The following is a 17092-nucleotide window of genomic DNA, read 5'->3' on the forward strand; positions in this document are numbered from 1 at the left end:
GGAACTGCTACGGTAAAACTATTCTCTGTTTTTGTTTCATCGTTATACATTGCCTTTCTTTGTCTGTAACCAGGGTCTGCATTTGATCCCATTGACATATCAGGAATAAAACCTTCAACAGCTCCCTTACCCATTCTATCACCTAACGAATATAGTGTAAATTTCATCATCATCATCATCTATATGTAGCAGAGATATAATCAACCACTTCAACCTCTTGTGTTCCAATATACAAACGGACAATATCAAACATTTTCGAGAAGAAATCATTTACGAGTGTAGCATTAGTATTATTTGCAACCTCAGTGAATTTAAATTTACACAACAAGAAACTATCAGCTAGATTCAAGTAAGTTTGTTTATTATTTATTTCCAAACTTTTTGTTCCGTTTGAATTCCAGTCTGTTCCTGTTATAGCATTTACCTTAAAATAGTCTTCCTTTTTAGTGGAGTTTGAAATGATAATCGTGTCATCCAAATCATAGATACTATCAATCGCTTCCATACTTGTATTTATTTCGTAAAAAAAAGATGCTAAAAAACTTTTAAAACCCTGACCCAAGTATTTGAATGATTTTTTGTCATTCTTGTGAAGATAGTTGAGTTTTGCCTTTTTTAATTTATTTGATTGCTTGTAATTTATGAGACTCCTTTTGAGCATCTTTTATACTCTTTATAGCACCTGCTACATTTTCCATGGCAGAAGCAGTATAACTAATTAGGTCTTATCTTGATCGGTTATCCTAAAATTTACTCTGTATATGGTTTTTCCTGACACAGGTAAATAGACAAGATTTTTTGGTTCCATATTGAATTTATAACCAATCGGGGTTGAGTATGCGCTGAATGAAAATATTGTATTTGTTCTTATTCCATCGTTATAAGCACCATCAAATCACAATGAATTAATACCGAATTTATACCGAAGTATATTTGAATAACAGTATCACTGTAAAACATCCCGTTAGTCTCAATCTTTTTTGAAGAGAAACACAATAGCTCTCTGAATGAATTTTCAATTGTGAAATCAAGTTTATAATTATTTTTGAGTCTAATAGTTGATTTTGAAGTGTGTTTTTGAATATCTATTACAATATTTTTTGATTCATCACCTTGGTCTTTCATAAGACGGGCAATTTCAGAAGATATTTGAGAAATCTCATAAGCTCCAGGTGAAACTATTATAGTTTTACATCCACTTCCTGAATTGGAACTAAACTTGTTGTTTTTCTCTGTGATATTAAACAAGGTATTATTAGTTTCCAACAAGGTATTATCAGTCAAACAAGTTGACAATAAAGATGCCTCATATTCTTTTGTGGGGTCAAGTTGTAGTGGGTATGGGAATGAAGCTGTGTAATCACTTGTTGTGAAATAAAAACGAAGAATTGTGCTTCTCATCTTATTTAATATGTAATAAAATATCTTTGTATTGACATTTATTAATTATTTTCATATTAATCAACTGGTTTAAAATGGCTGAGGCTTCATTAAAACAATTGTTGTTTCCAGCCTTCTTACTACCTAACAGCAATAATAGCCTATTAACTAATTGTGATGGGTCATTTGGAAGAAAACTAACACCCGAACCCGAGGCTAAACCAAGCTTGCTTAAAGCATCAATAATATGTTTCTCCTTCTCATTCTTCCTTCTTTTACCAGTAACAGAAACTCCAGAATCAAGTGAATCTAGTAAATCAATATATACTCTATCATCTTCGTTTTTTATATTCAATGGTTCATTGAAATATGTTGAATTAAGCCTATTACTTGTTGCTTGTTGTCCATCTTTTGTTGGAAGAAACATTAGTCTTGGAGTTAATTTAAGAGGTGGTTGAGCAGAACTCGAGAACATCAATTCATCATTATGTATCAATACCTTTTCTTTCACAAGATGAAACACTGCTGTTTCTTCTGTTGGTATGAGATCCGCTTTGGTTTTTGTATCCGCTGAATATTCATTGTTTAAAAGAGCCTTCACAATAAAATTGGGGGGTTGATTTGTCTCCTCAATTTGATGGAATAATCCTTCATCATCATATTCTAATTCTCCTATATCTCCAAGTTCCTGCTCTGTGATTTAACTGAAATCTTCGAGCATTTGAAGTTTTTTTTGGAGTATATTCTATCGCATGAATGGTAGATGGTTGAGAAGTTTTTAAAAGTGGTTCAAAAAATTTCACTTGTTTTCTTTCAAAGGCTTCTTCTTCTCACCAGTTAGTTTTTGTCTCTGTTTCTTCTTTATCTCTTCCTGTTGCTTTACAACTTTTGAAACAAACTCCTGATGCCCCTTAAATCTTCTTGCTCTTTGTTGTGCATTCATTTTTTGGATTTATTTATTAAAAAATATAATTTACTGAATTGTAAAGGTCAATCGAAAATTTTTCCTATTCTATATCATTAAAGTAGATGTGTTCAAATAAATCCTTTTCTTTAAATATTTTATCAAATTCTTTATTAGTATTAATAAGAGTTGTAATTTCTTCTTCACTAATACTAGTATCTCTACTTTCCATACGTTGGCATTGAGTTTCTTCATCAACATCAAAACCAAATGATAAAACCTTAACTCCATTATCACTCAGATGTTTCATAATTTGTCTCATTCCTTCTGGATTAGTTTCTAAAATCCCAAGACCACCAGATTTTAGTTTCTTGAACTCACTCTTACAATGTGAATATTTTGTCATGCCAGGAGAGACCTCCTCAAATATTTGACCTTCGTTCCTCAATCGCATATGTTCCTCCATTGAAATGTAGTAATAATCTTCACCTTCTACTTCTCCTGGTCGCATTGCTCTGGTTGTTGTAGATACAATATGAATCTAGGGTGTTTTTTTTTAAAACTTACAATCTTTTCATTTTTACTATTCAAGAGCTTAGATTTATGAAAGTTTTTTCCTGAAGCAGATTTACCCACAAGATTAATAATAATAGTTGTCATTTATGTGTGTAATTATTTATAAAATAAAAAAATATCAGTTAGTATCTCATCTTGTTTCACAACAATATATTTATATTTTTCAATCGTGTGTTTCATGTGAGACTCAAATTCCTTTTTACTACATAACGTAGAGCAATTGTCTCTCCAAAAATTATTTATATCTATTGAATTTAACTTAAACAAAATAAAAGTATTGGCATTGTTTCTTATTGAGCGACGAGGGAGTTGAAAGTATGATTGATTGAGATAAATACAATTACAGTGCATTCAGAAAGTATTCAGACCCCTTGACTTTTTTCACATTTTGTTATGTTGCACCCTTATTCTGAAATCGTTTAAATTCATTTTTTCCCTCATCAATCTACACTCAATACCCCATAATGATAAAGACAAAACAGGGTTTTAGAAAGTTTTGCAAATTTATGAAAAAGAAAAAACTGAAATATCACATTTACATAAGTATTCATACCCTTTGCTATGACACTTGAAATTTAACTCAGGTGCCTCCCATTTCTCTTGGTCATCTTTGAGATGTTTCTACACCTTCATTGGAGTCTACCTGTGGTAAATTCAATTGATTGGACATGATTTGGAAAGGCACACACCTGTCTATATAAGGTCTCACAGCTGACAATGCATATCAGAGCAAAAACCAAGCCATGAGGTCGAAGGAACTGCCTGCAGAGCTCAGAGACAGGATTGTGTTGAGGCACAGATCTGGGGAAGCCTTCAAAAAATATTTCTGCTGCATTTAAGGTTCCCAAGAGCACAGTGGCCTCCATAATTCTTAAATGGAAGAAGTTTGGAACAACCAGGACTCTTCCTAGAGCTGGTCTTCCGGCCAAACTGAGCAATCGGGGGAGAAGGGCCTTGGTAACAGAGGTGACCAAGAACCCGATGGTCACTGGCTGAGCTCCAGAGATCCTGTGAGGAGATGGGAGAAACTTGCAGAAGGACAACCATCACTGCAGCACTCCACCGATCTGGGCTATATGGCAGAGTGGCCAGACGGAAGCCTCTCCTCAGTGAAAGACACATGAAAACCCACTTGGAGTTTGCAAAAAAGCACCTAAAGGACTCTTAGACTGTGAGAAACAAGATGCTGTGGTCTGATGAAACCAAGATTGAACTGTTTAACATCTCGGTTTCTTGATACATTTAAATTTATGGCAAGTCCATTATCTAACTTGGTATCAAATATTTAAAACTTTCCGAGTCTTTCAGAGTATTTCATAAATCAAGAAGAGATTGAACTCTTATCACAAAAGGGGATATATCTGTATGATAATATGGATTCATTTGGGAGATTTAAAGAAACACAACTTCCCTCAAAATAAAATTTCTATAACAAATTAAATACAAGTCATATAACTGATAAAGATTATACTCGAGCACAAAATGTTTGGAAAAAGTTTAATGTAAAGAACCTTGGAGAGTATCACGATTTGTATCTTAAAACTGATGTCCTACTATTGGCTGATGTATTTGAGACTTTTAGAACCGTCTGCCATAATAAAAATTCTTATGTATTAGACCCCACTCACGATTACACTGCTCTTGGTTTAGCTTGGAGTGCTATGTTAAAAATGACAAAACAGGATTTGGATTTGATCAGTTATGTAGATATGCTTTTGATGATAGAAAAGGCTAAAAGAGGTGGAATATCTCACGTATGTTCGAGTAGATATGCTAAAGCCAACAACAAATATCTTTCTAATTATGATGCTACAAAAGATAGTTCTTATTTGATGTATTATGATGCTAACAATTTGTATGGATGGGCTATGTCTCAAGCCCTACCTTATGGAGAACTTAGGTGGGTTAAAGAGAAAGATTATGAAAAGGTTTTACAGGATATCGTTATCTCTACACAAAAAGAATTGGATAAAGCTAAAATTGGATATTATTTTGAGGTTGATTGAAATATCCTGAAGAACTACATAATAAACATAAAGATCTACCTGATGCTCCTGATAAAGGAAGACCAAGAAAAGAATGGTTAAGTGATTATCAACAATCATTTAATACAAAAGGTAAATCAACAGAAAAATTACTTACTACATTATATGAATGAATGAATGAATGATAGTTTTAAGGCCATTTTCCCCGCTGGAGCGGGGGTTAGCCTTGCGGGCCCCATGGCAATCATGGTTCCCTTTTTGAGGCAATGTTTTTTATGGCCAGATGCCCTTCCTGACGCCAACCCTTGGTCGCCTCTTACGATGCGCAGGGATACGGTGTACCTATTCTAAATCGGGGTACACACCGTGATCATTCATCCCAGCAAGCTGGTACTCAATTTGCCAACCTTGGAAGGATGACAGGCTGAGTCAACCCCCCTGTCGTTAATTCAGCGATCGACCGGGATTCGAACACCAGGATCCGAGGATCCCAAGCCGGCACACTAACCGCTAAGCCAACACCAGGCTACTTACTACATTATATAATAAAGGAAATTATGTTTTACACCAAAGGAACTTGAGACAATGTTTATCAGCAGGGTTAAGAGTGAAGAAGATTCATAGTTTTAAAGTTTAATTAAAGTCATTTGTTGAAAACGTAAATTGATTTTAATACAAAGAGAAGAACAGAGGCAAAGAAAGATTTTGAGAAGGACTTTTATAAATTGATGAATAATGCTGTATTTGGAAAGACGATGGAAAATGTTAGGAATAGACAAAACACAAGACTTGCTACATCTTGGAAACAAGCAACAAAATTAATTAATAGGCCCGGTTTTCAAAGAGCAGAGGTGTATTCAGAGGCAGAGGTTAGGCTAACCCCTGCTCTAGCGGGGAAAATGGCCTTAAAACGATCATTCATTATTCATTCAGAGGTGTTTTCAGAGAACTTTTGTGCTATCCATTTGGTTAAAGACTATATTGAAATGGATAAACTTATTTATATTGGAACATCAATTCTTGACTTGTCAAAGTCATTAATGTATGATTACTTTTACAATAACTTAAGGAAGAAATACCAAAGTGATGTTCATCTCCTTTATATGGATACAGATAGTTTTATTTTGAAAATTGATACAGAAGATGTTTATTCAGATATAATCGATGATATTGATACATACGACACATGTAATTACAAGCCGGGTGATGAGTTGTTTTCTTCATAGAATAAAAAGGTTATTGGAAAGTTTAAGGATGAATTGGCGGGTAAGGTAATGAGTGAATTTATAGGATTGAGATCTAAGGCTTATGCTTATAAATATATTGATAATAATATTGAAAAGAGTGATAAAAAGTTGAAAGGAATAAAGGAAAATGTTATTAAAGAAACAATAAACTTTGAAAATTATGATAATTTGTAACTTCAAAGAAAGAAGAGTTTAGAAAAATGAATACGATAAGAAGTTATAAACATCAATTATATACAGAGGAGGTGAATAAGAAGGCATGAGGAGCTTTTGATGATAAGAGGTTTATTTTGGAAAATGGAATTGATAGTCTCCCTAATGGGTATAAGTGTTAAGATAAATATATATGTATAAGTGATAAGATAAATATATAAGTGATAAGATAAATATATAAGTGATAAGATAAATATATAAGTGATAAGATAAATATATAAGTGATAAGATAAATATAAAAGTATAAGTTATAAGATAAATATATATCTATAAGTGATAAGATAAATATATAAGTGATAAGATAAATATATAAGTGATAAGAGAAATGTATAAGTGATAAGATAAATATATAAGTGATAAGAGAAATGTATAAGTGATAAGATAAATATATAAGTGATAAGAGAAATGTATAAGTGATAAGATAAATATATAAGTGATAAGATAAATATATAAGTGATAAGAGAAATGTATAAGTGATAAGATAAATATATAAGTGATAAGATAAATATATAAGTGATAAGAGAAATGTATAAGTGATAAGATAAATATATAAGTGATAAGAGAAATGTATAGGTGATAAGATAAATATATAAGTGATAAGATAAATATATAAGTGATAAGATAAATATATAAGTATAAGTGATAAGATAAATATATAAGTGATAAGATAAATATATAAGTGATAAGAGAAATGTATAAGTGATAAGATAAATATATAAGTGATAAGAGAAATGTATAAGTGATAAGATAAATATATAAGTGATAAGATAAATATATAAGTGATAAGAGAAATGTATAAGTGATAAGAGAAATATAAAAGTATAAGTTATAAGATAAACATATAAGTGATAAGATAAATATATAAGTGATAAGATAAAAAGGGGGGTTTGGGATTTTAACGGGCTACCGCCACCATTTTTACGAATATATAAATGATAGAACCAAGCAATAACCAAACCAAAGAGTGAAGAAAACAACAACAACCTTGGTATTTAAATGGAAAACATCATGAATGTGAGAAATATCAAATAAGTCTTATTGAAGAAATAACAGTGGTAAGAGTAGATAAAACAAATAAGCGAATAAATTTAAATACAAATAAGTTGGAGGCTCTGGGAGGCAACATCCTTGAGTGGACAGAAAACGTTGATGGTTGCCAAGAGATTGAGGGGAAAATAATTTACTATTATCTCAAAATCTCAAATCTCATTATCTCAAAATTGAGTACCAGTTCACTGGTAATTGCCTGTTTGTCGTTAAAGGCGGAAAAAAGGGTTGGCGTCAGGAAGGGCATCCGGCCGTAAAACATTGCTTCAAAAAGGGGACCAAAAAACAACAACAACCACGGTTCCCGAAAAAGGCCAACCCCCATGGCCTCTAAAGGTGTTTTTTTTTTTTTTAAATCTCAAAATGGTATGCGGCACTGGGGGATTTCAGACAAGGTCATTAAGAGAAGTTTATCATTTCATATCAGCTCAATGGCGATACCTAAACCGAGAGTTAAATTCTAATATAACATTTGTCAATATTCTAGATGGTGATTGTTCTTTTAAGAGAATTAAATTATTACCTAAAAATGAAACACAAATATTCGTTGGGTCTCTGTATGAGTATAATGAAAAATGGGGGGAGTTAATAAGTTAAATGCAGGGAGAGTGTGAGTCAATAAGTTTCCTTAATTTTCCCCATTGACATCAATGTTAAATTTAATGTGTTTTAGTCGTTGGTAAATGAGCTTAGTTGAAAGGGAGAAAAAGGGTGTAATTTAACGAGAGAGGGGTTGTGAGTCAATACATTTTTCCCTTTTTCCCCATTGACTCCAATGTTAAATTTTATGTGTCCCAGAACCCCCCTTTTCCTACTACTGAGAGCAGTAATCCAATCAAACTGCAGATGTAAGCCTTGTAAATGGATAGGAGTTCAGGTGTGCCATGGAAGGACTTTGTATGACGGAGGATCTACAGTTGGTGAATGGCTTTGGAGTGAAACTGAGAAATGTGGTTTGCCTAAGAAATATCACGGCTGATAGTGAGACCCAGGAGTTTGAATGACTGAACTTCCTCAAAAGGATTGTTAAGAAAGTAGATCGGAGAGTTTCCCATACATTCCTTTCGGAGAGAGTGAGACTGAGATTTGTTGGGATTGAAAGACGTATTCCAAGAGTTGGACCAGCTTGTGATTTTGTCAAGGTCTGAAGAGAGGGGTGAGGCTGATCCCTGCCTATCTGAAGGATGATGGATATGATGTAGAGGTGGAGTCATCAGCAAATGCATAAAAGGGATTTTCCAGAGGGTCATTGATGAATATTAGGAATAGGACTGGGTTCAGAACACTGCTTTGGGGCACTCCGACCTTCACAGGGAGAGGAGATGAAAGGATTCCATTGAGAGCCACACACTAGCTATGAGAGTAGAGGAAATCAGTGTGCCGTGTGTGGAGTTTGCCTTGGATGCCATAGGCAGAGAGATTGGAGAGCAAGGCAGATGCCAGACTGTAATAAAAACACAAAATATGTCCAGAGAGACAGCACTGACCTCATGTCTGACATTGAGGGCCTCCATCCATTCTTGGGTGAATAGAAACAGCATGTCTAAGGTAGACTGACCTGGCCTGAATCCAAATTGGTGATGTAGGATGAGGCCGTTGGAGAAAAGGAAGGATTTCATTTTAACTGCGATGATGGATTATATGACCTTGCTGATGATTGGAAGCAAGCTAATCGGTCTATAGTTAAGGGAATCGGTGTTTGCACCTTTTCATGAAATGCAGTAATATTGGACGACTTACAAGCAGATGGAAGAGGACCTAAGGAAAATGATCATTATAGGGTGTACACAGCAGAAAGAGGATGTGCAAAGGCATCAAAGCAGCTTTTAGGACAATTGAGCTGATGTCGTCCGGTCCAGTTGCAGAATCAGAGTCGGGAGTCGATGGGTCCGATCGTGAACAGAAACTTCATATTCTCATGTGCAAAAAACCCTAAATACAGGAGTTCTTGTTGTTGTTATTGTTGTTGTTGTTGTTGTATAGCCCCGGACAGTTCTCTTAAATAAGCCCACGGCACAGAGATGGCCAATTGCAGGGAAGAATGGGGAAGCAGGGCAGCAAGGAAGAATGGGGTAGATTTGGCCCCCCGACTTGGGTTGGGGGGGGTAGGAGGGGTACAACCACCATGAGGAGGCATCCCCGATAGTTGTGAATGCAGGAGTAGTTGGTGCCACTGGGCAGTGTGGTTGCAGAGAATGAGGGGTTGGGGACACAGGCGTTGGAAGCAAACACAGGATTGAGGCATTCGGCCTTCTCACGAGCGGATTTCAGATGTAATGCCCTTTTATTTTATTTTCTTTTTTCTTTTTTTTGTATACAGAATCGAGGCTCATGAAAGAGCTAACATTTATCACACAAAAAAATCAAACAGACAAACAAAATATATAAAAAGAGGGAGCGGTAGACAAGATAGGGAAAGAAGGGGAAGCACACAAACACAACATTTGAGAGCAGGGACATCGGGAGATATGTGGGAGGGAGAGGGCTTGGGGGGAGGAGGCGTGGGAAGGGGGGGGGGGGGGGAAGAGAAGTATAAAACACAAGGACACCAAGGATTTCCAGGAAAGAAGTTGGTATTTCAAAAAAGTGGATTTGGGATGAAATTAGCGGGGGTAGAAAAGATCAAGGTTTTGGATGGGGGAGGATAAGAGATGGTGGTGAACAGCTGTTTTAAAGACCTGGAGGGAGGAGTGGGATTGAAGAGAGTGAGGGAGTTTGTTCCAGAGGTGGGAGAAAAGAGGAATGAAGGAGTGAAGGTAAGCAGAGAGTCTTGATTTTGGCAGTTTAACCATAAGAGGGTTGCAGGCAGATCTTGTGCGACCTGTAGGAATATTTGGGGGACAGAGCCCAGAGAGAGCTGGGGGGGGCAAGGCCGTAGAGGAGTCGGTAGAAGACGGAAAGACCACCAACCTGCCTGCGGTGAGTGAGTGAAAGGCCCTCGGAGTTAGCTTCATCGCGGGAGATTCCAATGATTCTGAACGCTTTGGTTTCAACAGCGTGAAGACGAGCTAGGTGTGAGGCAGGGGCACCAGCCCAGAGTGGAGAGCAGTATTCCAATGAGCTGCGGATGAAAGCCTTGTATGTGGTGAGGAGCTCAGGTGTGCCAAGGAAGGACTTCGCACGACGGAGGATGCCCAGTCGGCGACTGGCTTTGGAGGCCAGATTTGAAATGTGGTTTTCCCTGGAAAGATCATGGCAGATGGTGAGACGCAAAAGCTTGAGTGACAGAACTTCTTGGAGAGGATTATTCAGAAAGTGGATGGGAGGGTTGTCCAGTTGGTCTATTCGGAGAGACATTGTAAGAGTGTGAGATCTGTGAAGATCTGTGAAGTTTCCCCTTGATTGGATCAAAAATGAGGGAGGAGCTCGGTTTTAAAGGTTCATGCTTAAAAACGTCATAACTCTGAAACCATGTGACGCATGACCTCATGCTCGCTGACTTTTTTGTTCGTCATGGGTATGCGATTCTGCCTGCAAAGTTTGGCCTCGATCTCTTTGGCCTCGATTTGAAGAGAAGGAAGGGATGGAGTGGGAGCCTACTACGGAGACAGAGTTAGCAAGGTACCACAAGGTTTTAGAGGGGAGACAAGTTTGAAAATTAATTCTTGAGGTTGAACAGATGATGTTTTCTGGCTCTCCTGATAATGTACACACACTAGTTGCGGCCTTTATGGAATGACCTGAGATTGCCTTATGTTGTGTTTACTTTCTAGGAAGAGAAGGTAAGTTGTTTCAGAGAAACAAGTTGTTTCAGTTGTCGACCAGACTCAGTGGTGGAATGGTTAAAATGCCTGTTCCAAATCTCTGAGGTCAGTGGTGGAAACCCCGGTCGAATCATATACCGAAGACTTTAAAAATTGTACATTCTGCTTCCTTGCTTGACGTTCAGGACTTAAACGGATACGAGCACACAATCTTTGATACAAGAAAAAATATTCACTGCTATGGTGCCAACAATACCAGATCCACACAACGAAGGGAGCAGGCAAGGACTTCAGACAAGCACGATCTGGTTTCTGTGGTTCGGGACAACCACGGTCTTGCAGGTAAGTATAGATCAGGACAAAGGACTGGCTCAGATGACGATGAGCAGGATATATCAAACATTTATGGACAGATTCTAAGGAAATTTGGTGGACATGTTGAATGTGTGACTAGGACGAATTGATTAGATTTTGGTCAAGATCCAAATCCAGATCCAATATTTTTTTCATTTCTGAAAGTGATTCTTCACTCTGAGTGAATGAATGAATGAATGATCGTTTTTAAGGCCATTTTCCCCACTAGAGCGGGGGTTAGCCTTGCGGGCCCCATGACAATCATGGTTCCCTGTTTGCGGCAATGTTTTTATGGCCAGATGCCCTTCCTGATGCCAACCCTTAGTCGCCTCTTACGATGCGCAGGGATACGGTATACCTATTCTAAACCGGGGTACACACCGGTACACACGGATAAGAGCACACAATCTTTGATACAAGAAAAAATATTCGCTGCTATGGTGCCAACAATACCAGATCCACACAACGAAGGGAGCAGGCAAGGACTTCAGACTCTGAAGTGATGGGGGCAAAAACAATATATAGCATGATGTTTCAAAAAGTTGTGGACGGATCTGGACGAAACTTGGCGGATGAGTTGGGTAAGTGACAACAACAAACTAGTCAGATTTTGGATATAGTCCGGATGCAGAAGCGGCCAATCAGTGGGATACAAAACGTAAACTGTTCAGCCTGGTGGAGGTATGCATTCTACAGAAGGCCATTCTTGTTACATACTGTTTGAATGTGACTTGGACCATGACTATATCTATCAATTACATATAAATGGACCATGCCTACGTCTATTGATCCCTTTACTTACAAGTCTATTGTAATGCAACTTTTAGACCTCGGGGAACCCAAATGCAAAAACAAAATTCTGAAAACCATTGAAAAATCATTAATCGCCATCTAATTTGAAGTGTAAATTTTTTGAATTTTTTTGCCAATCACAAAGCGTCGAAATAATCCCTAAAGTGTTGGTTTTCGATTTCGCCAGTGACGTCACACTTTGAAGTCACATTGATCCGAATGGCAGCTTGCATAGAGAAAACGTGCATTTCGAGCTCAGATTCTGATATCGATTCGACCGTCATTAGACACTGAAGGTTCTCAGTATGTTGAAACTGAACACTGGGATTTCAAATAAACTACTGGAGACAATCTTTTGATGAAAACGCTTTGAGAAATTGTGGAGCCTCATCGTTTCGAGCCTTATGCGAGCGATTCAGACGAAGATGCTGTTACTGAAGATGGCGGTGTTTGTAGGGTCGAGGAAAATGCTGGTCGCATGTTCACAACAGATTGGTATGTTTTGTTTTTCCGTTCAATTGACGGTCTGTCAGGGATTTTATATTAATTGATAAATTAGTTATATTACTCCAGAAAAAATACGGCACGACACAGCAAGGATTGAGGTGTCAAACCAGTTATTACATTCCAAAGTACATTGAAGTTTATCTTAATTTCCCACACAAAATGGGTACACAACACAAACAAGAAATTTTACTTTTAACTACACATGACAGTAAAAGTAAGTCTTCGTCAATGTGTCAAAATTTGGAACATTTCAATTGTTTTTGTATGCTAATGAGATGAAGGATTCAATCAAGCATGTCTTATAGTCATGAATGATTCATACTCATTAATTTTTCTAGATAGAACTAAAAGCATGAACAGAAAAAGTGATATGAAAAATAATCCACGCAAGATCACTTTGATTGCTGTGCCAATTACATAAGAGATTGCCCTGGAGCCAATGTTCTCAGTAATCTGTAACAGAATGCTTTTTCAAAGCAACTTTCCCATCGATGAATGTGATGATTGATGTACAACAATGCAAGGATATGTTTCAATTGGAAAAAAAGAACATCAGGTCAAATCTTGATTACCAAATGCTAATCTTAATTCATTTCACGTGACGAGATAACAATTTGTTTCAATTTTTTTTTTTTTATGTGATTTACTCGAAAGTTTGCTTCGTTGAAACTTCAAAATTCATACTTACATTGTCTAATGTTTGCTCTTCCTAAGTTGATACATCACTCTCCGTGATCTATCATTTGGATTGTGCAATGTAATGCTGCCATTCTTAAATGTTGCATGAGATCAATAGAACACAGGCCAGTCTCACCTGTGGCAGCTCTTCCAGGCGATTTCCATAAACCAGGACGTCCCGCAGATGGGCGTTGGGAGTAGAACCTTGGGACAACACAAGACGGGGTAAAGACGACAACCCAAGGTGGGAGAGATCAAGGGAGGTGGGCCCAGTTACGGATGTCGAGGAAAGACAACGGGAATGACAGGGACTACATATATGACTGGAGCTTGCAATCGAGCTTGTGCTGGAGCTGGTATTCAGGCTGGAGTGAAGGTTCAGATCAGGATTGGTAGCATTGTCGAAGATTCGGGTCGGCCGTGCAAGGCATTGCAGAGTCATAGAAATTGCGTTGCAAACATCCATTATCTCAGGTGAACCGTTCATGCAAATAATTTGAGGAAGAACTGTGAAGAGAGAGAGAAAAAAAAAACAGTTAATATTTTCGAGGACCTAAAAAAATTCTGGGAATATATATTCTAACGAAAATTACTCAGAGGTGAATGAGGGGTTAATTATTGTTAAGTTACCTCTTTATAAATGTTAATATTTAAGTTACCTTTATAAAATCACCCCCATTGTCCTTTAGACAGCACTTCAACATGAGCTACTGAAAAACCCCCGCACACGCTCTGGTGAGATGGCACGTCCATGTGAGCTACAGGGTGACCACAGAAAACGGTACCGACCGACCTTACCTCTAATGACGTCCTCCATACTAATGATATCCTCCAACTTTTTGCAGATGTGCAAAGTAGAGTTCATGTATAGTCAGCAGATTTAGAATTGGTCAAGATAGCCCCATTTTATTTTTCAAACTACCGGGGACAACTAAAGAATAATCGTTATCAGTTTAAATGTACCTGAGGACAAAGGCCCAGTTGCATAAAGCATCCTGAAGGAAAGCTTTGAAGATTTACTTAAATATTTCCTCAAGTTTCCCCTTAAGGACACCTTTAATTTAAAGATGTTTGCATATATGAATATTCCTCAAGTTTTTCCTTACAACCTCCTTTAAAATCAAGGGAGCACCCCTCCTCCTTTCCCTGTCCTTAAACACCAACCTTTGAGTTTCCAAAAGAAATTGGTCATGACGATGACGTTTATCGCAGCGCGACACGAGAGGCTGAAAGAACTTTCGAAACACGCTCTGAGTGGCACAGTGACTTGGGTAACATTTTCACTCTATCATGTCATTCACAACATTTTGCTTCTTGTTTCGAACTCATATTTCACTTTTATAATTTCACACTTTCACCATTCTCAGAAAAGTTCCCAAACATATACTGCAGACATCAACGTATTTACAATAAAATGGTCAATGAAAATCAAATGAATTTTATATAAGAATAATTTTATTCCTCCATCCAGAAGTACGTGTTCCGCATACAACATATAACAAAAAAGGGCAATCAGAGATTGCAGACCCTCGCCAGAACGTGTTTTTAGTGGTTTTAACGGTTTTTGTGTTTTTTTTTTTTTTTTTTTTTTTGTTGTATACAAGATCGAGGCTCGTGAAAGAGCGAACATTAATCACACAGAAAGACAAACCGACACGTAAAACATATAACATCGGGAGCAGTAGACAAGATGGGGAGAGAGGGGGAAGGACACAAACACAACATTTGAAAGAAGGGACCGAGAGACATGGAGACATCGAGAGATCTGAGAGAGGGCGAGGGCTTTGGGGGGGGGGGGGCATGGGAAGGGGGCGGTGGGAGAGGTATAAAACATATGGACACTGCCAGGACTTCCAGGAAAGAAGTTGGAATTTCAAACAAGGTGGATCTGGGGTGAATTAGCGGGGGTAGAAAAGATCAAGGTTTTGGATGGGGGAAGATAAGACATGGTGGTGAACAACTGTTTTAAAGACCTGGAGGGAGGGGTGGGATTGAAGGGAGTGAGGGAGTTTGTTCCAGAGGCGGGAGAAAAGAGGAATGAAAGAGTGAAGGTGAGCAGAGAGCCGAGATTTCGGCAGTTTAACCATCAGAGGGTTGCTGGCAGATCTTGTGCGACCTGTAGGAATATTTGGGGGACAGAGCACAGAGAGAGCTGGGGGTGCAAGGCCGGAGAGGAGTCGGTAGAAGACAGAAAGACCACCTACCTGCCTGCGGTGAGTGAGTGAAAGGCCCTCAGAGATAGCTTCATCGCGGGAGATTCCAATAATTCTGAAAGCTTTGGTTTCAACAGCGTGAAGCCGAGCTAGGTGTGAGGCAGGAGCACCGGCCCATAGGGGAGAACAGTATTCCATTGAGCTGCGGATGAAAGCCTTGTTTGTGGTGAGGAGCTCAGGTGTGCCGAGGAAGGACTTCGCACGACGGAGGATGCCCAGTCGGCGACTGGCTTTGGAGGCCAGCTTGGAAATGTGGTTTTCCCAAGAAAGATCATGGCAGATAGTGAGACCCAAAAGCTTGAGCGACAGAACTTCTTGGAGAGGATTGTTGAGAAAGTAGATGGGAGGGTTGTCCAGTCGATCTTTTCGGAGAGACATCGTAAGAGTGTGAGATTTGTCAGGATTGAAAGACATGTTCCACTTGTTTGACCAGTCTGTGATTTTGTCCAAGTCTTCAGAGAGTGAGGAGGCTGCAGACTGCCGATCTGAGGGAAGAGGCATGGAGCGGCAGAGAGTGGAGTCATCAGCAAAGAGATAGAGAGGATTTTCAAGAGAGTCAGAGAGATCATTGATGAAGACCAGAAAAAGCACCGGGCCCAGAACACTGCCTTGGGGAACTCCAGCCTGAACAGGAAGAGGAGATGAGAGAAACCCATTCAGGGCCACACGTTGACGACGACTAGAGAGGAAGTCCGCCAGCCATGCGTGGAGATTTCCATGGATACCAAAGGAGGAGAGTTTGGTGAGCAGAGCGGGGTGCCAGACCGTGTCGAAGGCACGTGATATGTCGAGGGAGACAGCTCTAATTTCTTGTTTGGCATTGAGGACCTCCATCCATTGTTGAGACAGCAGAAGCAGCATGTCCAGAGTAGAATGACCTGGTCTGAAACCAAATTGATGATCAGAGATCAAGCCATTGGAGAAGAGGAAAGATTTCATATCCTAAGCAATGATGGATTCCATGACTTTGCTGATAATTGGGAGAAGTCTGATTGGTCTGTAGTTGCTAGGATCTGTTTTTGCACCTTTTTTGTGCAAAGCGGTGACGTTGGCTGATTTCCAAGCAGATGGCAGTTGACCTTGAGCAAAAGAGAGGGTGAAGAGAACAGAGAGAGGGTGAGATAGAGCGGCAGAGCAGGATTTTATGACCCGTGGGCTGATGCCGTCGGGTCCAGTTGCAGAATCAGAGTCGAGGGTTGACAGAAACTTTTCCACCTTGTCAGGAGGAAAGGACACGGAGTCCAGGAGCAGCAGGGTACGACTGGGTATGGTGGGTACAGAGAGGGATGGGTTTGGGACACAAGATTTAGAGGCAAACACAGAGTGGAGGCATTCAGCTTTTTCACGTGCGGAGTCAGCTGTGTAGCCGTTTGAGGTAAGGGAGGGGATGGAGGGGGAACAAACACCAGAAACGGATTTGACCAGACGCCACCAGGATTTGGAAGAGGGAGACAGATAAGAGAGTTCGGTCTTGAGAATGGAGAGATATTGT

General features: G+C 38.7%; 1 protein-coding gene across 1 annotated transcript in view; it reads right to left on the minus strand.

Moving 5' to 3' along the window:
- The window catches only part of LOC144892617 (uncharacterized), a 200495-nt gene that overhangs the window by 164237 nt on the left and 19166 nt on the right, over window positions 1–17092 (minus strand). The window contains exon 3 of the mRNA XM_078780009.1: window positions 13524–13894. Coding sequence (XP_078636135.1) covers window positions 13524–13894 — 371 coding nt within the window. The remainder of the gene's footprint in view (window positions 1–13523; window positions 13895–17092) is intronic.

The sequence above is a fragment of the Myxine glutinosa genome, chromosome 1 (genome assembly GCF_964187855.1).
Source record: "Myxine glutinosa chromosome 1, kmMyxGlut1.1, whole genome shotgun sequence".
NCBI classification, from domain to species: Eukaryota; Metazoa; Chordata; class Myxini; order Myxiniformes; family Myxinidae; genus Myxine; species Myxine glutinosa.